This window comes from Anomalospiza imberbis, unplaced genomic scaffold (assembly GCF_031753505.1).
Source record: "Anomalospiza imberbis isolate Cuckoo-Finch-1a 21T00152 unplaced genomic scaffold, ASM3175350v1 scaffold_50, whole genome shotgun sequence".
Lineage (NCBI taxonomy): Eukaryota > Metazoa > Chordata > Aves > Passeriformes > Viduidae > Anomalospiza > Anomalospiza imberbis.
In genome coordinates, this window is record NW_027100109.1 from 787,769 (window position 1) to 815,622 (window position 27,854).

The 27,854-nt window shown below is 38.7% G+C and overlaps 1 protein-coding gene across 1 annotated transcript; it reads left to right on the plus strand.

Moving 5' to 3' along the window:
• Window positions 1-1,315: 1,315 nt before the first annotated feature.
• Window positions 1,316-27,249, plus strand: LOC137467004 (3'-5' RNA helicase YTHDC2-like). The gene is made up of 27 exons (XM_068178581.1): window positions 1,316-1,514; window positions 2,282-2,372; window positions 2,746-2,939; window positions 4,547-4,746; window positions 5,344-5,510; window positions 7,943-8,045; window positions 9,244-9,400; window positions 11,519-11,626; window positions 12,724-12,872; window positions 13,258-13,393; window positions 13,748-13,874; window positions 14,845-14,910; window positions 15,668-15,846; window positions 16,009-16,105; window positions 16,181-16,268; window positions 16,369-16,449; window positions 17,391-17,473; window positions 18,340-18,445; window positions 18,582-18,701; window positions 19,057-19,329; window positions 19,830-19,956; window positions 20,403-20,608; window positions 21,295-21,490; window positions 23,082-23,179; window positions 24,630-24,919; window positions 25,322-25,572; window positions 27,077-27,249. The coding sequence occupies exons 1-27, from the start codon at window positions 1,340-1,342 to the stop codon at window positions 27,247-27,249; spliced, it is 4,041 nt and encodes a 1,346-aa protein (XP_068034682.1). The 5' UTR covers window positions 1,316-1,339.
• Window positions 27,250-27,854: the final 605 nt, after the last annotated feature.

Consider the following 27,854-nt stretch of genomic DNA (forward strand, 5'->3'; position numbering starts at 1 on the left):
TCTTTGCTTATTCATATGCTGAGTGCAGACTGCAACTCAGTATTTAGCAGGGCTGCAGCAGGCAGTGTATGCCTGACCACACTCTCCTATTTTTTTCACCCTTCTAATAGCATTGGGCAGTCAAAAAAGCAGTGAAAGAAGAAAGGCATGTATTAAGGAATTCGTTGTGCAGGATGCACTCAGGCTTCATGCCAGTCTTAGCCATATAGATGAGACTTAATCCAACAGTTAATTATCTCTGTGCGCTGCTGTATTTACAGGATTGCAAACTGAGAGCAGAATTGAGCCTGAGGAATAATTTTTCAGAATCATGGGCCTTTTTGTCTATAGGAAGGCAAGATGATGCTGTTAAGAGGCAGAAACTGTTAAGAGATCTGGGTTCATGATTAAAGATTTCTGATGTGACACTTTCAATCAAATTAGTTATGAACTCTCATTTTGTACTGTTGATACCAAGGATGATAAGAGGAATGCTCATCTTACTCAGCTGAAGTGTTTAATTTTCCATAATAACTGTGATGTGCTTTGAGGTGGCAGTACTGAACGTCACAGGAACAGCTATGAGGAACTTAGCATTATGTACTTTGATTGAAGATACATAGTCAGATACTTGAACTGAAAAACTAAAAAAAAATTTTGAAGTAACCTTAGAAAAGATCAATTGTTCTGCTCCAGTGCAGTGATCTCTCAGTGCAGAATTATGCTGAAGTGAGCCTTGTAAAAGCTTTGGTAGAAGTCGCTTAAGAGCTATTTTTTCAGCCAGCTACATCAGACAGTGAGTGTTTATCTTCTATTTATTTAATTGCCCACTTCAGTTCACAACTAAGGATGTTTGTTCAAACTGAGGAATAGTTTGTTCTTCCTCCAAGTATTCTCCTTCTGACCTATGATGTTTCCGAAGCAGCAGCCTTCAATACCGAGCCCTGTGTCAAGCCCAAGAGGATTTGGTTTAGTTTCTACCTCGCGTCCTCAGCGTGGAGTCCAAGGACAGCAGGAAAAGACGATCCAAAATCAAGGGCAAGTAACACTTTACAGAGTGAGGAGGCTGAGGGCCGAGATGACCCTCGCCACAGCTACGTTGAATACCATGCAATGAAAGCACGCAGTTTATGACCGGACACGGCAGCAGTGCCACGTTTTGGTCACAGCCATGCACGCATCTCGGTACTAGGCAGGCTTGCCCCCTGCCGGCGGGAAAAGAGCCAATTTCCTTCCGTTCGGTTCGCGCCCAGTGGGCTGCGGGTGACTCCACGCAGGCCCCGCCCGCCGCCAGCGTCGTCCCTCGGGCCGAGCAGCTGCGACACCCGATCCGTGTCGGTGTCGGGGCCGTGTCGGGGCCATGTGGCGACACAGGCGGGTCCCGCGGCGGGAGCCCGGCGAGGCTGCGGGGGACTGGGTTGCCGGCGCCGCGATGGGCGCCCGGGCCGGGGTCGTCAGGGTGGTCGGCGTGGACGAGGAGGTGAAAATGGCGGTGCAGCTCGCCCTGGAGCGGTTCCAGAGCGGGGACGAGGCGGGTACGCGGAACAGCCCGGCCCGGGCACGGCCTGCGGGTGTTGTGAGGGCGCTGGCAGCGGGTCAGGGAGGGGATCCTGCCCCTCTGCCCGGCCCTAGTGAGGCGCAGCTGGGGTGCTGTGTCCAGCTCCGGGCTCCCCAGCACCGGGACAGGGAGCTACTGCAGGGGGTCCGGCAGAGAGATGAGGTGAGGTGAGGTGAGGTGAGGTGAGGTGAGGTGAGGTGAGGTGAGATGAGATGAGATGAGATGAGATGAGATGAGATGAGATGAGATGAGATGAGATGAGATGAGATGAGATGAGATGAGATGAGATGAGATGTCTGGAGCATCTCTTAGCAGGAGAGGTGTGGGAGTTGGTCCTTTTAAGCCTAGAGGAGACTGAGAGGGGATCTCACTAATGCATCTGAATATCTTCAAGATGAGTCCCAGGAAGGCGGTGCAAACTTTTTGGTGACAGGATGAGGAGCAAAGGCCATAAATTAAAACACAAGAAGCTCCACCTGAACATGAGGGAGAATTTCTTTCCTTTGAGAGCAGCAGAGCACTGAAACTGCTGCCCAGGGAAAGCATTGAGTTTCCCCCTCTGGAGACATCCCAAGCCCTGGATGTGTTCCTCTGTCACCTGCTCCAGGTGACCCCCCTGCAGGGGGGTTGCAGTGGGTGGTCGCCCTTCCAATCCTAGCAATTCTGTGGTTCTGTAACATTGAGATGTCAAGATTACTGCCTGTTGCATCATTACTGTTTTCTCAATATTATTTATCATTCTAGAGATGGAATTTCCTTCTAGTTTCACTAGTGCTGAAAGAGCATTTGTTCACCGGCTCTGTCAGTCTCTTGGACTGGTATCTATAAGCAAAGGGTGAGTCGGGGTACAATTTTCAGTTTTTTGGTGCACACAAATAGTATTTCAAGGCTAATGATAACCTGATTGATGTTTTCAACATAGTCAACTGTGTTGCAAGGAATAGTATTAGAGAAAAAAGTGTAAAAGTAGCTACAGAAATGAGCATCTTTGTTCATTGCTGTACGCATGTTTGGAAAAACTTGTGATGTGTTTTGGGACAGCTTGCTTTTATACTTTGTGGATTTAATGGCTCCATTAAAAACGCTTCTCTCTGCGATTTCTGTTTTTTTCCCAAATATTTTGCATAGTGTCTCATACCTTGACAGATAAAAGTCAACCTAGAGTATGTTCCTTTTTCCTAAAATATGTTTACTTCTCCCCCCGGCAGAAAAGGAGCCAATCGGTACCTCACTGTAAGGAAGAAGGATGCATCAGAGGCACGCGCAGTCATGACTTGTGACTTGGCTCTCTATACGAAACACACCATTTGGAGTCTAATTCAGCGCTTTCCTGTCACAAATAAGGAAAGCACGGAACTCCTGCCGAGGACAGATCAAGGAAATGCCTGTGCTGTTGAATCTGGTATGTTCGGCCTGTGTTCTGATTTGGACTTGTCCATCGACACCACTTGAAAAAACCACCTGCAACCCAGTGACAAAACAAACCTCCTTCTGTTCTGTCCCCTCTCATGTCCTAACAAACACCTTCAAACAAACGCATTCATTTTCCTTACTTTTAAGGTCTTTTATAACTGGTGCTGTGAGGAATTGGGAAGTCATATCATGCACATTGTGATGTCCACCTTGTGTTGTGTTAATTTAGAATCTTTGAGCCAGTTCCAGCCAAATCTTTTTGGAAGCACATTTTGAAATGTGGCTTCATACAAGTACTATGAGGTGGGATTGAAGAGTCAATGTTACCCTGATGCCGTAAGAACACCTGTATGAGAAAATAATATTGTCTGTTCTGTTTATAGAAATTAATGTCCTTGATAAAGAATTTTAATTTTTATTTCTTCATCTCTACAAAAAAATATATTTGTTCCTTAAGAGACTACTGTCCAGACTTCTTGATTTCTTGAATATGGAAGAGTTCACTGAAAGACAAACTTCTGATAAAATGTTGGGTTTTTTTTTTCAAAAGCAAGGCTTTAATCTAGATTATTGCTTTATCAGCTACAAGTGGAAGTTACACTGTGTTTCTGTGTGCAGAGATGGGTGTAGTGAGCAGAAAACACTTGTGTCAATATACCTTGTTTAATTGCATGGTTCTGATACATGGAGTCTGTTCTTGAAGTGCTTCCTTTTCTGTTATTTTCAAGTGTTTCAGTTGTTTTATAGGATTGTTTAATGAACAGAGGGAAGCTATAATGAAAGTACTGAAAGGCAATGTCTTAGGAATGTAAGGATAAGTTCATGAACAGTCCAATAGTTGCCTTTCTCTGCATCTCAAGAATGTATTTTTAGTTCTCCCGATCTCTTAGTCTGTGTTTGTCTTGGTACAACAGAGCTTGAAATTTAGTGTATGAATCTATTAATGACATTAAATATGTATAACTGAGTTTACAGCAAGCTTTTCATTCTTCTGGAAAATAATTCGGAAGGAATTACAGAGTAGCACTTGCAATGATGGATGTGAAGTAGCTCCCTCAGAAGATGTGCCCCTTTTTTGGCTACTTCTGCACTGCTTTCTAACACGTCACACTGCTGTGTGGGGGCCAGGATTCTTGATATAGCATGCTTGCATTAGTATGATTTCAGGCAAAGGTGTGGAATAGCTTCAAGGTTTAACTATGTGAGTGTGTGTTTCTAGGGAGAACTGCAGGTGTGAAATGTGGGCACAGATACAAAGGCCACCAAAATACACCAGGCTGGTTTTCTCTGGTTTGGTTTCTGTTTCTCCTTTTGTTCTTTGTAGGCTTTTTTGACTTGGAGCAATGCTCTGGAAGAGTCTGGTTTTGTTCAAAATACCTATGAAAGTAATAACTGTTTTGAAAAATGCCTATTTCAAGCACTGCAGCAGGACATGTTGCTATAAATATGACTTCTAAATGTGTGATGTGCTTGTCACTCTACCCACAGGGATGCATAAAAAGTCAGCAGTGTTAATTTTTCAGTACAATTTTTGAGCAGTGTTTTTGTGACCTTCCTCTGAATCTGCATAAATAACCTTTTAACTTGTCTTCACAGAAAACAAAGAAGTAAACAAGATAAGTTTTCGACTTAGTGATGGTGTCCCCCAGGTGCCAGTGAAAAGGGGGGAATCAGAGTTTGATTCCTTCAGGCAGTCACTACCAGTTCTTGAAAAACAGGAAGAAATTGTCCAAATAATAAAGGACAATAAAATTGTTTTGATTATAGGAGAGACTGGATCAGGAAAAACCACGCAAGTATGTTTCTACAATGAAATAAAAAAGATAACAGTATTTATTCTAAACTAATGCTAATTGTGTAACATTTGTGATATGGGATATTTTTATGCTATTTTAAGGCTTTTCTTTTCCTGTATGATTGAAAATCTTGTTCCAATTCACTTTCTTGCTTTTGAAACACTAAGCCAGTAGATAGGTACTAAAAGCATAAATGATTCCTCACAATTTTCTGGTAGATACAATTTTTTCATTAAAATAATACAAAATATTGAAGAAAAAGTATCTGTGATGTTTGTATAGCCCTTTTTCTTCTAAGGCTAGTTCTGTTCTTAGTACCCCGAGTATTTTTTGTGTTAAAATGAGAGATTATCTACAGGACTTTTTTTTTTAGATTTCTCTGAAGCAGGTGGGAGGCACTGCAAGTTTTTTCTTTAAAAAAAACCCAAATAGGTTATACTTAGAAATTTATTTTCCGCTGGTTCAGGTATGTATGCCATGATAATCTAATGAAAAGTATTTTGCAATGTGTAATTCTGAGATGCAGTTAAATTGTTTAACTTGTGCTAACAAGGCTGTGACTTTCTCAAAGAGTAAATTTGAACCACTTCTTTACAGATCCCTCAATTTATCCTTGATGACTGCTACAAGAATGGAACTCCCTGTCGTGTGCTCTGTACTCAGATGAGACGTTTAGCAGCTGTTGCTGTGGCTGAAAGAGTGGCAGCAGAAAGAAGAGAGAAGATTGGCCAGACAATTGGTTACCAGATCCAGTTAGAAAGCAGGTACTAATGGTATTTCTGAGTGTCAGTTGATCTTGTGTTGGTCTTGTGAATCTTGTGTATGTGTAAACTGCAGTATGTTTGGGTTGCAGCCTTACAGGTGGGATATGTTACTGCAGGTGAGGAATACGTAAGAGTGAAAAGGATGGCTTTCTTCCTGTGTTTTGGAATTTTCATGTGGTAGGTTGTCTTATAGCACTGAATCTCAGGTATTTTCTGTTGACTACTTCTGCAGAGTGTATGCATGGAAATCCTTGTCTGATTTTCAGATCAAGTCTACACTTTCTTTTTTTTTTCCTTTTTTTTTTCTCTCTACTTTCAACATCCAAAAGTTCTGCAAGCTTTGAAGGTAGGTGTGAACACCGGCATGCTGTAACATATGACATAGGAGTCATAAAAGGGAAAACAACAAAATTGGAAAGTGACTGATGAAGCTGAGCATTATTTATCAGTCTAGTTTGGGCTAAATTTACTCTTCTTCAGCTTCTGTGTTTAAAACATGAAGTGTAAAAGTGGACATTTCAGTATCACTTGATGAATTTGTCTGTAAAGCAGTGCATGAATGGATTGTGTGCAGTTTTTACATCTTTGCACTGTGTAGCCAATGACATTTCAGGGAAGGGGCAGCAGTTGGGATATGAGTGACCAGAAGATGGCAAAAGGTTGTGTTGCTTGAGTGAACGAAGACGACACATAGCTGATGAAAATGAATGTGCTCGAACAACAAAGCCACAAGAAGAATTCAAATGTGTGTATGAAAGCTCACAAGGATATTAAGAGATTAGAAGAGCTAGTGAAGATGTATCGCAAATAAACTGGGTGATTAATATATGGAAGTACTATGCTGGCAGAAGAAGAGCAAAGTCAAGTGAAAATGGAAGCATTACTGGAAGCAGTGGAGAAAATCCTGCTTGAGAAGAATCAATACAATTACTCCAGAGAAACCCTAAAAGGGGGAGATAACAATATTTTGACCTGTGGACAAAAATATTCTGGAGTGGAGATGTTTAGAGGTGTTTATAGTAACACAGAAGTATAATTTTTAAAGTTTCTTAACTGTCTTCCAGAGAAGAGCTGTAGAGTACAGTACAAAGGAACTTTTCAGCTCCTTTAGGATGACAGTACCAGAGAGAGCAGTGACAATTGCTGCTTTTATTGGAACAGCTAACTCTGCCCCAGGTATAGAACTGTAACATTTCAGTATTTTGACCTCCTGAAGAACCAGAGGATCGAGCAGATGATTTTGTGATTTAGTCAGCTGTAATGTTTTGTGTCCTCAAGGCAAGGCTTTGGGAGCTGTGGGGAGGCTTCTGTGAGGAGGTGCCAGAAGCCTCTCCTGTGTGTGACAGAGCCAGTGCCAGCCAAGAGCTGCCTCTGGCCGAGGCTGAGCCCATCTGTGATGGTGGTAGTGCCTCTGGGACAGTGGGGAACGGGAGAGGAAAACCTGCACAACAGAGGCAGCAGTTCAAGAAGAGCAGTGAGAGCATGTGAGAGAAGCAGCTCTGCAGACAGGAAGGTCAGTGCAGGAGGGGAAGAGGTTCTCCAGGTGCCAGACCAGCCCATGGTGCAGCCCATGGTGAGGCAGCTGTGGCCCGGCAGGCCATGGAGGCCCATGGTGCAGGAGGGATCCTCCTGTGAAGGATTCTGCGTTGGTGCAGGTGGATGCTTGAAGGAGGCTGTGATCCTCTGGGAAGTCCGTTCTGAAACAGGCTCCTGGCAGAGCCTGTGGCTCCGTGGAGGGAGGCCACACAGAAGCAGGTTTGCTGTCAGGCTTGTGACCCTTGGGGGGTCCCACACTTGAGCAAGCTGTTCCTGAAGCACTGCACCCTGTGGAAAGGGACCCATGCTGCAGCAGTTCATGGAGAACTGCAGCCCATGGGAAGGACTCATTTTGGAGAAGCTCATGGAGGACTGTCGCCCATGGGAGAGACCCACGTTCTCCTTGTCCTTCTCTTGAGCCTGTGAGTCTTTTGTTGTGTTTCCTCTCCCCTGCCCACGGAGAGAACAGATAGAGTGGCTTGGGTAGGCACCTGGCATCAGGCAGGCTCATCCCACCGTGTGTAGACAAATACAAAGGCTATATCCAAGCATAGGCTGAGGAATTGGAACCTGGTTTTCCACATGGAATTTTCTAGTAAATTGAATGACATGCAGAGTTTCTTCACGGTTCTCTTTTACTTCCTCATTTATTAAAATTTGAATCTTATTTTTTCATTTAATCCGTTGTCCAAAGTTTTGGGGTGCAAGTACTACAAATTGTTAGGAAATGTCTGGGAAAAGGCATAGTTTAAAAACAAGTGGTGTGCAGGAGTCTTTTGAAGAAAAAACTGTAATTCCTCTTCTGGTCAGCAGCTGCTTTAATTTTTGATCCATGGAAAGCTAGCTGCCTTTAAATGGTGCAAACCCCCTGAGTTGTCTCTGTGTGTGTTCCATAGGGTTTCTCCAAAGACACTGGTAACATTCTGCACTAATGACATGCTCCTTGGCACGCTGATGGCAGGAGACAGCACCTTCTCCACTGTGACCCATGTTATTGTGGTGAGCATCCTGTGGTCTTTCATGTGGGGTGGAGCAATATGTATTGCCCTGGAAAATGAGGTCCTCATTTGTTTTATTTAGATTTGCTGAGCACTTTAGGTGTTTTTGTTTGGTAGAAGCTGAATCAACTTTAAAGACTTTCTGAGTCCTTAGAGCAGCATGCGTGTTTTGCGGATTTTGGTGGTTTTCTATGTGTTTGTGTATTTTCCTGTAAAAATGTCTTATTTTATTTTCATGACAATGATTAATTGTGGAATCAGGAGGAGTGGAGAAGGATGAAAGTGTAAATTTTTCTGAACTTCCCCTGTTAGCAGAATATCCTTAGGGGAGGCTTACATTGATGTGGTTCAATGTAATCGTGTCAGAATTTCTGTTATCATTAGCTTTAGCAATACCAAGTTTTCAGTCCATTTGTTTGCCCAGAGTTTTCAAGATAATGTGGAATCTAATGGCTAGCAAATTATTCAGATGTGTTCATTTATGAGTATGTTAATATTCCTATTGTGGAATTTAATAAGTAAGGGGAATTAGAATGTTTATGGCAAGATTTAAGTCCTAAAGATTAAAAGGTAAGTTTAGGTGCCTGCCTGTTTATCAAAGTTAAAAAGGCTTGAGAATGATCTGTACATTCTTGATGTCAGCCTACAAACCTTGTATTTTGAGTCCTTATTTCCTTCATTCATAAGACAAATCAAAACAGAAGAATGACAAAGATGATTAATCAGTTATGTGCCTTAATTTATAAGCTTTGTGTATGACTTGTCTAAGCAATCTGTCTGTTTTTCTGATTATGTGGTGTCATACATTTCTTTAAATGCTCATCAGTGGTGAAGTGAGAATTTATGAAAATAAGATTTGTAGGATTTGTGGTTTGTGGAGTTTTCTTGAAATTTGGCTTCAAATACAAAATCAGAGAGGTTTCAGATATTCACTTTAGCCTCTAAAGTTAAGGTGCATACAGCTTCAGCATTACAATGCTTTCAGCGCTGATAAAAAGTTTTTGAAGTACTTCTTTTGCTTATGGATAATTTAAAAAAAATCCTATTACTTAAATTAGACTTACACATTTTAAGGCCTCTGTAATGTGCCACCAAATCATCATAAAATTATTTGTTTTAGAAAAGTTTTTTTTTTGACAGAAGTTGTGATCCTGAATCTGTGATGGTTTTTATTCTCTTTTTTTTTCCTTTTGTTACAGGATGAAGTACATGAGAGGGATAGGTTCAGTGACTTCTTGCTAATAAAACTGAGAGATGTGCTGCAAAACCAGAATAATTTAAAATTAATTCTTTCTAGTGCTGCTCTAGATACAAATCTCTTTATTAGGTATTTTGGAAGCTGCCCAGTAATACATAGTAAGTCTTGATCTTATCTCTTAAATCTGAGTATACTTGCCCTGAGACTCACTGATCTTACTAAACTGGAGAAAACTATTCTGAGTGAAGGCACTGAGAGTTACAGGAATCCTTGTTCTTCGTGTATTCAGGTTTCTTGTTTCTTGACTATTTGTACCTCATTCAGAGAGAAGTGTTTTAGTCACTGGGAGTTCTGTAAATGCAGGTACATCCTGCCCTCCTCCACCATTAATTGAAGAAGTAGGAAAGTTATTGAAGTGCTATCTTCATGCTGATACAGGACTTAGGAGCTACGTGAGAGTGATAGATATCAATATATTCCAGTAGAATCTCACTCTTCAGGCTTTGTGAAGGTTGTTACTGGTTACTGGATGAAACACAGATAACTGTACCTGTTCAGTTCAGAAATACAGGCTCAGGCAGATCGGGTTTCACAGGAAAAAAGAATCACACGATTCTTCGATTTAAAGAAAATCTGTAGCTGTTCATCTAGGTAAATATTCAGAAATGGCATCTATTTTCTCTTAGTTTGTGTTCAGACTCAGTTACCTGCGGTTAGATTGCTCTCAAATGCAAAGAAAAGTTACCATTATTGCTGTTTTAATTTCATGTGACTGATCTTTAGTAGAGGCAACATATAAATGCGTGGGAGATGGGGGGTTTTTGTGGGTTTGTGTTTTTTTCCCCATGCTCCTGGCTTGCAGGTTTTCTGCAGGGGCGACCTTCTCTGGCACCTTGCAATCCTCTTACTTTTTCAACAATAATGTCCAAGTTGAATGTGTTTTGAAAGTAGCTTTTAAGATAAATGCTTTATTTGACAATCAGGTAGACTCTCTGCATGTCAGCCTTTTTTGTTTTTAATCTCAACAGTTTTAGGAAACAGGATTGCTTGCTGGTTTATTTTAGCAAATGTTTGTGAGAAGGAAACCTCTTTTTCCTTTCTTTTTTTGCAGATGGAAGTGTTTATTTCTAGTTCCCAGATTTGAATTTCTGCCTAGTAAAATAAAGCTTGCAACTTGTTGGAGACAGGAATCTGGAAATTACACATGATTTCATGTTCTCTGAATTTTCTTTGCAAGCGAGAGCCTCAGTTGTGATTGTTATGTGGCTTTCCAGTTTACACTTTTTGCAACTTCCTGTTCTTTCCGATCGGTCAATTTGTGTTGGAAATTCCAATGGCAGTCTCTCCAGTTGACCACAGTGCTTGTGCTGGTTATGTAACGGGCCAATAACAATTGAAAAGATGGTTTTTTCCCTTTTTTTTTTTTTTTTGAGAATTTAAGAACTAAAAGAAGCATCTTTGTCTGTTAATGTAATGTAAAAGGTTTGATTCTCCTCCTGACCACGGAAACCAACATTTTGTAGCTGTGAATTGCTGTAGTACACAGAGTTTGTGATCAGTGCTGGAAGGCTTCCTCTTTGACAGCTTCTAAAAGTATGTGAATTGTGGATTGTTCTCTCTGAAGGAAAATCCTGAGTGATCTATAGTCAGTTTAAGGGACAAGAAATCAAAATGCAGAGATTTTAATTCTTCATGCAAAAAGCATCCTTTAATGTTCACAGATAAGGTCTAGAAAACAGTCATGTTGAAAAAGAAATCAGGATAAATTACTAGAAGGTAAAGGCCACTGGGATGTCTCATCGGTCAAGAAGTATTCAGTAAAGAAAGCTTTGCTGAATTAGTTGAGGACACAGAGATAAGTCTGTCTTCTCACATGCTTCTCATGAAAAGAAAGTAGATCAGTACATCTTTGTACTGATCCATGTGGAACCTAGCAAAAAGCTGTATTAATTGCTTATTAATTAAATTTAAAATCCAGGTGGCAGACTTACATGGCGAGTTCTTGTTTGTAACCTGAAACAAAAATGGCTGTTTTCTTTTTCTCATTTAAAAAAATTATAGTTAATAACTGTCAATCTTATGAACATCTCTTGCTATAACACTTGATAAAATTGAGGAGGTTGAGGAGAAACAAGGTGGCATTTAACTTTGGAAATGTTTTGTTTTGTATAATTTTGAGAAAAATAAACTCCAGTGAAGATTGTTTTTGAAAAAATGAATGCTGTAACTGAAGCTAGTGGCTTCAGCTAATGTTATATGGGTTTTTTCTATTTTAGTCCGAGGGAGACCTTTTGAAGTTAAAGAGATGTTTCTGGAGGACATTTTACGAAGCACTGGGTATACAAACAAAGAGATGGTGAAGTACAAAGAAGAAAAGCAGCAAGGTGGGTGGACTTGTTAATTGTAAGGGCTGGCAATGAGAATCACTGATTGATTGAACAAACAATTAACAGGATTATTTTCTGCTAAAATTCCAAAGTCAGGAGATTAAATGAGATGTGATTAGATGACATGAAGTATCTTTAAGCTCTCAGGATTTACATTACTGAAATAGTTTATGCAGTTAAAGAAGAAAAGATCACCTTTATTCAGTGGTTGCTTTCTTTTATCTTTCAGTTGATAAATGTAATCTGTTTTCTAATTATTATGCTGTAGAGTTATATATTACTGGGGGCTCTGCCCACATGAATACTAAAGAAGCATAGGATGCTCTGTACCTTTGGGTTCAAATTAAAGTGCAGCTATTAAAGCAGGCAGGATTTTGTACATCTTGCACAAAATGGACAAGTTGTTCCCTTTAGTAACATTTTTCACTGCTTTCTTCAGGCATGGATGTATTTTTTGTAAGTGTTAACACTCTTGAGCTAAACATCATTGGTTTTCAGTTGATTAAGTAGATACTGCTTCAGAAGTTTTCCTGGCACCTGAAAGTAATGATCCCAGAGATTATTTAAAGAAAAATTAAAAGAAAAATGCAAACCCCAAAGCTATAACGTGCAATCTTAACAGGATATTTATCACAGTGCTCATCTCTGATCACTGGGGACAGAAAAGTTCAGTTAAGACACTGGTGTTTTCTAATGTTTCTTCCACTTGTGTACAAAAATAAGTTGTTACATGCAGGGACTGTATCACTTGTCTTCAGCATTCCATTTCTGGAAGAAGATCTGGGCTGAGATTGTGTGGAAGGTGATTACTCAAGGAAGACCCTTTAAATGCAGTAGTTTGGAATAATGGAGGCTTGGGGGGTTAAACACCAAAGTGGTGGGTTTTACCTCGTTCTTATAGCCCTTGTTTGCAGTGGTGCACTTTGGGTACTCTTAAACATGTCATTTACGTTGGACTGGTAGTAGCATTCTAGATTAAATAAAAGAGGTTGAATAGGTAAAACTTGGACCTGCTGTAACTGTCTTTTTTAGTACAAAACAATGGATAATAAAGATGACTCTAAAACTTTCTTGGGGAATATTTTGCATTCTAGAAGAGAAACAGAAGAACACGCTTGCTGAGTGGTGTTCAGCTCAAGGTAACAGTAACAAAGGGACATATCAGAGACAAAAATCGGTTCCAAGGGCAAATGAGAAGTGTGAATGGTTGGATGATGGTGGTTGCACAGTATTTAATCAACTGGTAAGATTTTTCTTTCGTTGGAAGAGACATTCATATTTGTGTTGTATTACTAGCCATTTAAAATCTGTTTTCTAAAGGTAGTTCTGTAGAGGCTTTCAGGATATTAACATATTTTAAAGATTACTTGATTAGGATGAACTGCTCTTGCTGAAGTGTGCTCTTCAGTTAGGGTGGTTGTACCCAGCTTTTCCTCAGATCAAATGGCTCCACTGCCATTACTTTAGTACTTGCATATGACAAAATCAATGCGTTAACTGATACCTGAGTGCTGGATTTCTGGTTGCTGCTGGGAAAAATAACCATTCAAATTCTTTGTGGGTAATGTATGAGAATAAAGACAGCTCTTGGAAGAGATTAATTTTTCAGTATTGTTTTTTATCTTCAGACTGAAAAAGATGTGAATTGCCTTGAAAGGTGGAGAGTAAAAGAAATGGATTCCTGTCTTTCTGACATCTGGTTGCATAAAGATACTGATTCATTTGCTCAGGTGTTAAATCTTATTTTCACTGAAAATGTCAGTGGTAAGTTTCTTGTACTATTACATAAGAAAAAAAACCCCTCAAATTTACTTTGATTTTTATGGCTACTTTTATCTCCAGTTTCAAATGTTGTTACCTTTGCATTCTGATGCCTACTGAAAAAATGGATAGGGCTAGCAGAATTAATAAGTTGTTTAGTTAGTAGTTGTTGTTGTTTTGATGTATTGACAAGTGTGTTTCTAAAACAGTGTGGAATTCACATGAACTGACTGCACATATAAAGTGAGGAAACAAATTCTCTTTGGGCTGGAATTTGAAAGCAATATTTGTACTATATTTAGATGAAGAAATAACATTTCTATTGGGTTTGCTGGATTTTTTTTTTTTACTTCTCAGTTGATTATAGGCACAGTGAAACTGGTGTGACTGCTCTGATGATTTCTTCAGGAAGAGGCTTTTTGAGTCAAGTAGAACAGTTGATCAGCATGGGAGCAAGTATCCACTGCAAATCACCTAATGGCTGGTAAAAACAGAGAAACCAAAAGACAGATTTATTTGTCAATATAGAAGAGAGAAAGAAAATTCTTTAACATCTAAATTAATTTGCTAACTTATCACACTGCTGTAAGAACTATAGATTTTGACAGCCTCAACAGTTTCTAACTCCTTTTAATCACATTGTTTTCTGTAAATTCTAAATCAAATTCTTAATTACATGGTCTTGATTATGAGCTATAAACTTTGCTTCAGTAGGTCTTTTTTAAGATACTGGTTAGCAGGACAACTGTAATCTACTGAATTGGACCAAAATGTTTCTCAATTCTTATTTTCATGGAGTTACCTATATCAGAAGATCTTTCTGTGATGTTTCTAAATATGTTGTAGCATGTAAAAATATTTGTGAATCTGGAAAAACTCAAGTTTTGTGGTCATGGAGTATGTCTTCATCTAAACAGGGAAGGACAGTAAATAATTGTCGTATGGCATGATAAGAATCAGGATTGCAGGGGTCTGATATTTGGTACTAACATTTGAAAAACTTGGGAAGAAATGCAGTTTAAAGGTAAAACAGTGAACTGCATTTTGAGGAGGACAGCTTCTGAAAGGCATGCAATAGCTGAATGTTACGCCTGGGGTGTGACTTTTGGAGATGACTTAAAGGGTACTGCAAACAGGCAGGTCTGATCTATGCACGTTGTTGTGGGCTTTTGAAAGCAATGGCACCTCCTTCCTCCTCATTTCCTCGTGCATGTTTGCAGGTGCTCCTGTGTAAAAGTGACATTCTTTTGTGGTAAAGAGCTGTAGTTACCTAAAAGTCAGATAGCTGTTAACACCTATTTCAAATGGGAAGTTGAAGATCCAGCAATAACGGTACTGATAACAATACAGAAATGGGTACAAAAGTCTGGTGTCAATTACCTCGCCTGATGTGCTCTTCATACTCATCTTTTGAAGTGAAAAATATAATAAAAATACATGTGCAACTCTTTCAGGATGGCTGTGGACTGGGCTAGGCACTTTGGACAGACAGAGGTTGTCGATCTGTTGGAATCCTACAGGTAAGCTGTAACTGTTTTGCAGAACGAGTTGTATATGATAGTGATGGGGAATTTGAGGTTTGTGTTCTTTTAATCAGAACAGGTTTTAGCTTTTCATGCTGTAAAATCTGGACTGAATAGCAATACTTTTTTTTTACGAATAGGAATATTTCAAAACCAAAATAGTTTGTACTCAGTATCTTTTTATTTATGTTTGCACTAATTCTATACTATGTACCATTTTCACATGCTTACTTTGGAATCAAATCTGTCATGTGTTTTTATCTGTATATTTTTATATGCAATAAGCATATTAAAGAAAATTTACAGAAGTAATGTGTACACTAGGCCATTCACAAATGATTTTCTGATTAACTTACAGTTATCGTAGTTGAGGTAGTGTTTTCTAAAGATTATATGTATTATAATTTCTCTTAGTGTAGTTTCTGCTAGTGGGAAATTTTTGGAGAATACATATCTCTTAAATAGTTTTCCTTGAACGGATAAACGAGAAGTATCTTTACACTTTCATTTGCTTATGGTTGTGTTTCAATGAAGTTGAAGAAAACTAAAGTTAACACTAATAAATGAAGTGGCATCCTTTGTTGGGTTAACATTGAAATCAGTGAACAGCAATAGTATGGTGATTCCCTTCTGCTATACTTAAACATTAGAATTCAAGACCAATAGTCATGTTGGTCTTGGTCTAAGTTTGAGTTGATGGCTCAATGCAAACCTGAAGGGGCAGCCTTGACTCTGGTGTATTTTTCTGTTACAGCGCTTCATTCGAATTTGGAAATCTGGATGAAAGTTCCCTGGTCCAAAATAGTGGTAGTGACCTTAGTGCAGAGGACAGAGAACTACTGACAGCTTATCATCACAGTTTTGATGATGAAAAAGTGGATCTGGATCTGATAATGCACTTACTTCACAGCATCTGTCATAGTTCTGATGCAGGTAGGTAAATGCCTAACCAGTTGTTGTGGCTTCAGCTTCTGATGAATGAATCGTGCTCTTTTTTCAGCAATCCCCAAACGTTAAAACCTTCTGAGTGCTAATCGACATGTCGACATGTATTTGAATTTTCTGTTTAACTTTGCAAACCCACTTCCTTTTTAGGAGCAATCTTAATATTTCTTCCTGGGTATGATGAGATAATGAGCCTGAGGGACCGCATTCTTTTGGATGACAAGAGATTTGCTGATAATGCTGACAGGTAAAACCTTTAGTTACTGTGGCTTTTCATTGCTTCTTTTAGGATCCTTAAAATGTTCATTTTGTCTTACATTAGATACCAAGTTTTCATGCTTCATTCAAGTTTGCAGACTTTGGATCAGAAGAAAGTGCTTGAAACTCCACCTTTTGGCATCCGCAAAATTGCAAGTATTAGAGGACTTTGCCCGAGGCTACAATGTTCTATTTTGCCGTTGCTTTTACAGTTACTATAATTTTGGTGGTTTGGGTTTTTTTTCTTTGCAGATTCTTTCTACTAATATTGCAGAAACCAGCATAACAGTCAATGATGTGGTGTTTGTCATTGACTCAGGCAAGGTGAAAGAGGTATGACTGGCTTAAATTTTCCTGGTACGATTCTAAAACACACAGTGCATAAATTTTGGAGAACTTTTTTTGTTTTTACTTTACAGTAAAGTGAAAAAAAGCTTTTACTAAGAGCTAAGTGCCTGTCAGGCAACAGTCCTCGCTGAAAAGTTTCAACATCCATTTGTTTTAAGACAATACTGTAAATAGCTAGCTGTCTAAAAAACCTTGTAAAAGTTAATCTAGGTTGATGTATTAATGGATCTTTCTCTTTCTCAATTTAGTATTTCTGTTGGATTTTTAAAACAAGTCCTCAGTTTAGACCACCACCTTCCTGAGACTTAGAGAGCACTGGGAGTTCCTTTTGTTCTACTATTGTATCAAGTCCAAAAATAATCCAATAAGTTCTTAAGCAGTTTTTTTGGTGTGTTCAGTGCCCATTTCTAATTACTTGTTCAAGAAAACTGAGAACACATAATGAGGCAATTTGAGACCTCGTGTGCGGCTTTGAAAATGAAACTGGATTTCAGAGGCGATATGCACACCAAATTTCTGAAGTTCTCATAAAACAAACTTTTTTTTTTGTAATTTCACATCAGTCTAAGAAAATAAGTAGATAATTTCCAAGTGAGATAAAAAGAAAAACTTTATTTGGTATAATAATGTATTTTTACTTGCTTTGTGATATCTCAGAACACAGATTTAACATACCTTTTACTGACTTGCAATTACCTATTGACTAGAAAACATTGAATTTCAAAACCTGTGGAGCATTAAGATACTACAAAGGCGATACCATCATAAATTCACTAAAACTGAGAAGGTACCTTTGTTGCAGAAGCTGCTGTATATATTACTGTTTCATACTTTTTAGAAAACTTCTGTTGGTAATCTAAACAACTAGTAACTTTTATTTCCTGTACCTTTTTGAGTTTTCATTTTATATTAATTTGTTTTTCTAGAAGTCTTTTGATGCACTGAGTCGTGTTACAATGCTAAAAATGGGGTGGATTTCAAAAGCCAGTGCTGTCCAGAGAAAAGGCAGGTAATAAATGCCTCATACCAGTTTCCATTTTGCAGAAATCCACAGTCCTTTACGTTTAGAAAAAAGCACACAACATAGTAACTATTTCTAGCCTAGTCCAGTGTGTAGGGTCAGTATGTATTTCCTTGGAAGAATTTCCCAAGTTGTAGAAAAGTGATGCTCAGGCATTTCCAAAAGGTCTGGGTTGTTTTTCCCCCATTAATTTGTTCTCCTTCCTCTTTCTCCCATGTAGCACCAGCAGTCACAGTGTCCAATGGGGTGTTTTCACATCTTGGCTGTGGGCAGGGGACTGCCTATTTCACTTTCTCCAAACTATCCATGACTTAACAGGCCATAATTATATTCTTCCCAACACTGTGGGCGAGGGCTCAGAAGTTTATGTAGCAACAAATGCCTGTTTAATCAATCATACTGGCATTAAGCTGCACGTATGCAGAATTTGCTGTCTCTCATTCACTCAAAAGTTATTTAATCTTTATTCTACCTTTTACTCCAAGCATCACTTGTGTTTGGGGGATGTGAGGGGAAGCAATAAAGTTTGCAACTGATTCCTTACAACAGAGGATGATTGAGATTTGGACTGGTCTTAGGTTAGCGAAAAACTAACAGCACTTTACATTAGATAAGCCTTATTTTTCTTTTTCCAGATTTCTCAGTGTTGGGTTAAAATTACAGTAAAAAATAGCCACACTCTCAAAAATTATTCATGATTGGAAAACTCTCATTTTGTGTGTGACTTACAACACTTTCTTCATAGTACTGCCTCTTCTTTTCCATTCTGAGTTTCTGTGTCTGTTTGTTGGCTTTTGGTTTTGTTTTTAGACAGAAATCCTCATTTTCACAACTTCCTCTATTTTACTTTCAAGGGCTGGGCGCTGTCAGCCTGGAGTCTGCTTTCGTCTCTTCAGCAGGCTCCGATTTCAGAATATGTTGGAATTTCAATCTCCAGAACTTCTAAGAATGCCGCTTCAGGTGCATGTTCAGTTAGAAATTATAACTTTAAAAAATATAATGTCATCAAACCATACTATTAATTGCAACAAGTCATGTGTTAGGAGGTTGTTTCCAAATCTTGGTAATCTTCTTTGTTTTGCCTTTTACGTTGCAGGATATTTGTTTGTACACAAAAATTCTGGCTCCAATTAATTGTCCAATTGTAGACTTTCTTATGAAAGCTCCTGATCCTCCGCCTGCTGTGACTGTGATAAATGCTGTGCATATGCTTAAGGTCAGAAAAGGAATAGGTTTAGATGGTAATTGTGTTTGATCCCAAATTTGTGGTATAGCAGTCTGTCTTACTGACTTCAGTTTGTACTGAAGCTGGTTTTAATTACTTTAGGATGTTTTGAATTTTTGTTTATTGTCTGTTTTCATTTTGTGTGTGGGGATGTGTTTTTCCATGTCGAGGGAAGAGAGTGCTTCAAAGTCTTGTCTCTTGTTAATAGTCTGACTTGCTTTTTTAATGTTTGGAAACAAATCTATTTAATGTCCAGTATTCACATCCTTTCTGCTTTGACTCTGATTTGATTTTGTCCACTGTACCCGTCTCCCTCTCCTTTGTTTGTTTGTTTGTTTATAAACAGACCATAGATGCCATGGACCCTTGTGAAGATCTCACTGAGCTTGGTTATCACCTCACTGAATTATCTGTAGAGCCACACCTCGGTAAAATGGTGTTGTATGCTGTAGTTCTGAAGTGCCTGGATCCTGTTCTGACCATTGCCTGTGCTCTTGCCTACCAAGACCCTTTTGTGCTGCCCACGCTGGCCTCCCAAAAGTGTGCAGCCATGCTGTGCAAGAAGCGTTTTGCTGCTGGGACGTTCAGTGACCACATGACCCTGCTCAGGGCTTTCCAGGTAGTATTTCATTTCACAGAGTACTAATCACAGCACATCACCCAAGCAATGCAAATGTACCAATCCACTTGGATGTAGAGTGGTGGACTGTGATTAAGTCCTCGGAGAAGACTTTCTTTTTGCTTAGCAGCTTTCCTGGGTATTGGACTCATAAATTTGTGAGGGAACCCTTTTTATAGTATGTTTTGTTGATATTTTTAAACCTTATAAAATTCTAAATGTTCTAACAATGTGCCTCTTTATATCCTACTACACTGAATTTCAAATCATGATCTTAATGTAATGATCTTTATTTATTGTTTTAACTTGACATAATCATCATTCTAGTGAACACGTAAGGAGAATCTAATTCTTGAACAGAAAAAAGTATCTGGTTTGATACATTAACTTTTAGAGTGGGTTTTGCATTTATTTTATTGACATAAATATAATCTTTAAAAAAAAGTGCAGTTTTAGTTTAAGCCCTTCAAATTAACAGGCAAATGTAAAAATGTTTTCAGGCATGGCAGAAGGCACGCAGTGATGGCTGGGAGAGAGCCTTCTGTGAAAAGAACTTCCTGTCCCGAGCCACAATGGAAATCATTGCAGGAATGAGAACACAGTTGCTTGGCCAACTTAGAGCTTCAGGTAAAGAAATTGGAAACTATTTTAACATTGTTTTAAAGTCAAGCATGTAGAAATTGTAACAAAATCATGTTCACTGCTGTAATTTTCCTTACTTAATTTGAAATACACCTTCATGCACACATTCATGCAGGGTATGGTGTAGATGAGGAAGTGTGGCTGATCTAACTGAAAGCACCCTCATCTTCACATGCCACTGCATTTCATGTTTTAATAAATCATTTCCATAGGAAATGTCTTTAAATTTTAGGAAATAGTAATATTCTGTGTTAGTATAAAACCCCTTATCAGGAAGGATTTCAGTGTAATGGTTTCTTCTTGGTGCTGTTAAGATTGGCAGTAGTGAAAAATGCAACAAATAAGTCGTTTATTTCACCTTTAGTTTCTAGCTCCTTTTGAGAACCAAACACAAGCTAACATGGCCCTGTTTTGTCTTTTTCATTTGTCAGGTTTTGTGAGAGCCAGAGGAGGAGGTGATATTAGAGATGTTAATGCTAACTCTGAGAACTGGGCTGTAATTAAAGCTGCCTTAGTGGCCGGGATGTATCCCAATCTTGTGCATGTAGACAGAGAAAGCCTGCAGTTGACTGATGCAAAGGAGCAGAAAGTGCAATTTCATCCTACCTCTGTTCTTGTTGAGTCTCAGTATAAAAAGGTAAAATCATTTGGATCTCATAGTTCAAAAAAAAGGGCCCTAAAATCTATCATGTGTTTTAGAAATGTCTTTTCCTAGTTGTCAGTACTTTAAAAGCACTATGGGCATTTTACACTACAGCTTTAGAAAATACTGTTCTACCCAGCTGATAGAATTGGAGGTGATTAATTTTCCATTGTTTCAATTAGTCCTTTCTCTAGATGGAACAAGGCAAAATGGCAGAAAAACGTCCCCAGTTATAAAATTGTTTTAAAGATACAATGATCCCTACTCTTAAAAGCAAGTTTTTCTCTCAAACTTTTTTTTAACATTTCTTTTTAAAGCAAAATATTTTGTTTTATCATGGTAGGATAATTTGTGAATGTGGTTGAATTCTCTCATGCTTTTTTATTTGCATGTATATTTTTATATGTATCTAATTATACATGTATTTATTTCTCAAAATACACAATTACAGAACGGTTTGGCTTGGAAGGGACCTTAAAGCTTATCTCATTTCAACCCCCTGCCATGGGCAGGGACACCTTCCACTAGTCCAGGTTGCTCAGAGCCCCACCCAGCCTGGCCTTGAACACTATCAGGTTGAGGCATCCACAGTGTCTCTGGATAAAATGAGAAATACTTTCAAATTTATATTAATTACAGGTAGAGGGTATAATAGCCTGGTCTTACCTGCTCTTGTACAGATTGCCTCAGCAAAAGGACAAGCTGCAGCCATCCAGGCCCTCCCTACAGACTGGCTTATATATAATGAAATGACGAGAGCTCACAAGACAGCAAACATCAGGTGCTGCTCTGTTGTGACACCTGTCACCGTGTGTCTCTTCAGTGGACCAGCCAGACTGCCAAGTAATGCCTTGCAGGCATCTTCATCCTTTCGAGGTACACTGCAGTCTGGATTTGGAATGTTTTCTTTGGTATACATCAGTGTGTGACATGGAAAGCTTATTTTTCAGTAATATTTAATACATATATTGGCTGATTCTGAAAACAGCGCTGTCATAATTCCTGTAGCTAATCAGGAAGAGTTTGTCGGTTCTGTAAGAAATCTCTCGGTTTTGGGATTCCTTGCATATTCAAGTCCATAAATTACACAGTTCTAGGGTCTCAGAAATTGCAGTATACTTTGTAAGGAAAAAATGCAGCCACAATGTCTCATGATCATACTGGTACTGAGAAGTGCAGTATGTATGTTCTTTTTCTACAGACTACTTTATTTGATACATTGAACCATATTATTCAAACGGAATAATTTAGAAACAATCAATATGGCAAACAAGTCATGTTGCTTCTAGCTGACACATACATTTTCAAGATATGTTCTGTTAATAATTTTTAATGTCAGTTAACTGTACTATTAACTGTAAGTAATGAATTGTGGTGAAAAATCAAGACCCCGCAATTTCGATAGATTTGTAAGGCATGGTATGTTTATTTTCACACTGGATGCATGTGAGGGATCTTTTCCCTTCAAAGGACATGCACGCCCCTGAAAACTCCTGATCCTTTTTTATTACTCTACCTAATTTACATATTCGTAGAATTTCACAATAGGTTCATGCATATTCATTCTGATTTCATGTTACACTTAGAGCTAGTTACACTTGTACTCAGTTTTTGTCAGAAAGTACAGAGAGAACTCCTGAGTCACTCTGCGCTGTTTGCTTCAAGGTCTGAGGAGTCTTTCTTATCTCTTTAGTTGGAAATTTGCATTCTTTCTCCTTAGCTGGGGCAGTTTCGCTAGTGCTGCAGTTACAGACTAAACAGCATATTTTACTTACGTTAGGTAGCTCAAAGAGGCACATTTCACCTAAATCCAAATGGATTTCTACCCTCTTAAATTTTTACTCTGTCTCATTAATAGAGAATACATACAAATTTCCTTTTTTTTTCTCATTTAAATTGAGTCCTGTTGGAATGGAAGCAAAAATAACTGCTGGTAGTTGTTATAGTTTGAATCAAACTAAAAGTCCAACTTATTTCTGAAGCTTTCCTGTCTTGCTTTTAAACTGTGAACCTTAGAGTAGTGTTCATGCTGATTGAATTGCATTTTAGAAAAATCAGGAATCCTAATTAATAGCCATATGTATATATATTTTTTTCTTAGGAGGTCTTTAAATCTGCTGTTTTACTAGGAAATAGAGCTGCGTGTGGTTTTGCAAACAGCTTTAGGCAAAAGTTGGTTAGTGGCCTGTGAATGCTGGTGAAGGTACATGAGTTGAGTCACATCATATCAGTACAGGTTTTTACATAGTAGGACCTTCACCAGGTCTGGCTACTTGATTGCTGCTATCTGGAACAAAGACTTTTCAGTGTATTTGCAGAAAAGAAGAGGTAGTTTTACAAATGTTTACATTTTAAAGTCAATTTTAGAAGGAAAAATACTATTGCTGGTAACACAGTAGTATGCGGATTTTTGTATGTAAGTAGAAATAATACAGAGATGCTAATGCATCTTTTGTCTTTAATTCAGGGGGAGGGGTATCTAATGATAGCAGTGACAGTGAGATGGAGGACAAAACTGCACAGCTGAAGCTGGATGAATGGCTCCATCTCAAACTGGACCCTGAAGTAAGTAAGAAATTACTCCTGGGTTTGCTTAATGTAGAGGAATTGTAAAAAGATGTGAAAATGTTTTTGTAACATTTGAGCAGCCCAGAATTTTCTCCAAGAACGTGATGGTCCATTTGGGTCTCTCAAACTGTGTACTCTGTGATTTAACCTTTATTTCATGAGCTCATCAGGAATTAAAGGGCTTCAATCCCCTTTGGCACAGAGTTGTCTGTTGTGTGAATTCGTATATTCAACATCCAAGTTGCAATGCTTCATCACCTATCACCCATACCTTTCTATTCTTTTGCCTGTGAGCAAAAAGAAAGAAAATAATTGGTCACCTGAGTCAACAGTGAGAGTGCTCATCCCTCTTCCTCCATCTTGGTGTGGGTCTCCTGTCTCTTACACAAGGGAGGAGGAAAGCCTCAGCAGTCCAGATGCTGTTGGATCTGCTTCACAAACTTTCTGGGCAGTATGATGTTTTATATGTCTGAGCTTGGCAGTTTTGTCCCTTTCCACAAGTCAGCAAATTCTGAAGAGACTGCCAGACAAAAGATAATGGCTGCAAGGGACAGCAAGCTGCAGGTGACAGTGGCTGCATAAGGGCCCTTCTGCTCCTTCTGGCCTCCTGTCCTGCCTGCATGGTGCTCCATCAGGCCATAGCATGAGCTGGGATAGCCAAAATCTGAACAAGAGCTGAGAGAACAGTCACATTGGCATATTGTATTCTTCTTTCTCTGAGACGATAAACAAAATTGGATCAAAAAAGGAGGACTTGAAGCTGGAGTTGCTGAAAGAAAGTTGCTGTCGGATTTTGGAAGGATAAATTTCAAAACCTCTTTGAAATAGAAGTCTTTATGTCATTGAGGAGCTGTGGCGATGGTAGGAGGTAGTTTATGGGTCATGAAACATACAGCTTTACCAGCTCTAATCATAACACAGTCTCTCCTAGACATGTCCAAAAGAGTGTTTTTTTAAAATTTATTTTAATGGAAGCATTTCTGATAACATGGGAATTAGACTATAGTCTTCTGAATTTAGTCATCACATTTCAGCAGATGTCTCTGTAAGAAAAATGTCACTTAGAGCTCTTTTCCCTCAAGTATGACTGAAGAGTGCATGAGTTGAGACTGATTTGAGAGGAAGGGCATAAAGCGTGAAAGGATTGGGTTTTCTTGAAAGATAAAAAGGAAAAAAAAGTCTGTGGTTTTACAATACAAAGCTAAGTTTAGTACAGAGCTAAACGAAATGTTTCAAAAATTACCTTGCACCCAAGGAAAAGAAAGCAAATTAATATCTTAGTTTAAATATGGATTATTCCCCTTCCCCAAGACCTTAGTCTTGCCTTTCATTGTGGACCCTGTTTATATTAGAATGCCAGGTGCTGCCTGATACGAAAAAGACAGGGTCCTCTTACCTGCGTGATAAAATTTTCATCAGTGTTTAACAGAATTAGAACTCATTGCAGGCTGCTGGTATGCTGCTGCAATTCAGGCAGAAGTGGCACAGCTTGTTCCTGCGTCGTATGCGAGCTCCTGCTAAGCCATGGTCTCAGACTGATGAAACAACTTTAAGAGCAATTACAGCTGCTCTGAGTGCTGAAGAACAGTCTGCAGGTCTGCAGCAGCCTTCAGGAATTGGCCAGAGACCAAGACCTGTGACTTGTGAAGAACTTCCTTTGACATCTACATGGAAGTCAACCAACAGCAGAAAAAGCTCAACAGAAACTGAATTGTCTGAGTCCTCTCATGCTGAAAAGTAAGATGTTGGAGTCTTCTGCTCTTGCTGTAGGTTGCAACTGATGTATACAAGCTTCACTTAAATTTCTGCTAGTAATAGGAGGTGGAAACAGTGGAAATACAGATGAAAAGTGTTATACTGTTGTATGCTGCTTTCTAATCCCATAAAGAAGTATTTCATACCTGGCCCTGCTGTTAGAGAGAGCAGTCAGGAATATTGTCCATGAATTGTGATGTTTGAGAAGTAGCAGAAGAGGTTTAACAGCAGCATTAAAAAGCAGTGCATGATCAGTATGGGTTTTTTAGTTAGGGTTTAATAGATTTTGTAGTTGCTGTAATACATGTGGTCATGCAGTAGGCTGACAGGTCGATGTAAAATGTTCAGTGACTGTTTGTGAAACTCAAGGTATGTCCTTTTTAGGGTTTCAGTGAAATCTACTACTCCTGCACTCCACCAGCCAAAGAAGTACAAAGAAAAAGACATTTTGCTCTCCAAACGATCCTCACATGACAGATCAGCTCAGTCCTCAGTGAAGCCTGCAGACAGCAGTAGCTATTCCAGCCCCTGTGCTAGTCCTTCTTCTCCAGTGTCTGGAAAGGTAGCGTTCTCTAACATATCACCCTGCTCTTCCAAAGTAATAGAATTTCTTGTTGATATCATTCTGCAGTTAGGTATTTTACTGATAAATTAGGAATCTAACTTAACTTTTCATTTATAACAGCTGCATAATATTTCCTTCTGGAATTTACAATCTAGACTAAATATCCTTGTTTCACTAGTTCAATACAGCAAAAATAATCTGTGGACTGCTGAGGTAAAGCTATGCAAAGTAGAAAAAATTAGATTAAAAAAAAAAACTTGTTCTAAGAAACGAGTATTATTTTTTTTTCAACTAAATGATTATATTATATGCACATTTCTGAAGTTTTTGGATTCTGCCTTTCTCTGTTTCTGTAATAGATTTTCAGTATTGATATACTGATTCTGTTTTATCTGCCTTTCTATGACTGATTGGAGTTTTTGTGATGGTTATTTTAACAAAGCACACATTGTTAATGAGATTATTGTGACAGTTTTCCCTATATACTTGAACAGTAGACTGCAGTAGCACTAAAGAGATCATTGAGAGGAAACTTTATGGACTCATTGGAGGATTTAGTAATTCCTCTTGAATCTTTCAGCTTTTAAATTAAGACAGTGTAAAAGGAAGAAAATATGTTTCCTGAATGTAGAAATACAAGTAGTGGGGCTGTAGGCTGCACTCTAGGATGATTCATTTTGGTGTCATCTCAAGGTGTGTCAGACCTAAACCAATTCTAATTAATCACTAGACTTTTTAATCCTGTTCTGCTCTACTTGTTTTCTGCCCCTCATGGACGAATTACTGCAGAAGGGGCTAACAGCAGGCCTGTCAGCTAAAGGAGCGAAAAGAAGCTGAGAAGCAGGAAGAAGCTGATAAGGAGCTCTCTCCAAGGCTGTTACCAAGAAGACTAAGAGAAGAGAGGAATTGAAGAAAGAAAAGGAGAGAACTTTGCAGCTGGACAACGTATTTTTAGAAAGTTAGCTGAAGTCAGTGTTACTTTTCACAAGTGGTGTTATGTTGATTTATTGTGGCCAATAGTTGAGGTAGAAGAAATATAAACAATTAGAAAGTGTATAAAAGGTCAGCCATTTTCAATAATAAAGAGTTGCCATCTGTGACTGTGTGTGGTCTCTGCTTTGTGTCGCGACCGCCTCGACAGCGACATTTGGTGATCACCGAGTAGAACAACCCAGTGTATATGCTCAATCGAATCATCCATTTACAAGCAGTACTTGAAATAATGTCAAATCAAACAACTCTGACCACTGATCTCTTGAACACCAGCAACAACAAACACCAGTGATTTACCAGATTCAATTGGCAGTAGACTACCTCCCTGCAGAGGAAGGAGGGATCTGTGGAAAATTTAATACTTCAGAATGCTGCCTAGAGATCGATGACCTCAGTCATGTAATTAAAAACATTACTCAAAATATTAGAAAACTAACCTGTGTTGGAACACTTGTTTGGAGAATCTGATTGGTGGGACAACTTGTTCACCTGGAATGGTAAATGGTGGAAGAAATTGGTCGTCATTGTGGTGTGTGCACTAGCAAATGTAATATTTCTACTATGTGCAATTCCATGTCTAGTCCAGATAGTAACCAGCATTGTCCAAAGCAGCATCACGCTGCAAGGTAACCTAGAAGGGAAAAGTGGTGAAAAAGTAACCTTAATAAAAGAACAGAGTGATCAGAATGCCAGAGATATGCTTGAACATCTCATTGTCCACAAGAAACCGAGAAAAGTAGAAGTTGAACTTTAAAAGGTTGATGCAGGCTAGAAGCCTGATGAAATACTTAGAGGGGAGAATTGTTAAAAATAGGTTAGAAAGGGTTGCAAAATAGTTAATAATTGTTAAGCAGGAACTGTTAGTTTGGTTATGGTAAAAGGGGTTTAAAGGGTATTTATAAGAAATATGGAACTCAAAATAGTGTATTACACCTGTGTGAAAAACACCAATCACTTGTGTTAAAATTTTAGAAGTTTAATAGGGAAAAAATGGTAATAAAAACAGGACATTAAGAATTTGGACAATCAAAGGACAATAAAAGACAATAAAAAGAAAAGAATTACGGACATCTGTATGCTCTTGGGCACTAAGCCACAAAAGCATACCTCGCTAACAAAGGATTAACCCTTCAAAGCAATAGCCTGTTGCATATTTATATATCATACATTATTAAAAAATTCTTTCCAAACAAAGGGTGTTTTCTGGTTATTGTCAATTCCCCCCCTCATCTTGTAAATCAATGTTTTGGCTCCTTGAAGTCTGGAAGAAGTCTTGTTCTTCCTGAGAAGGAGGCAATAATTCTTCTTTTGAAATTTTGGTGTCTTATTGCTGTTATCTCTATGCAAAGAATTTCTTGA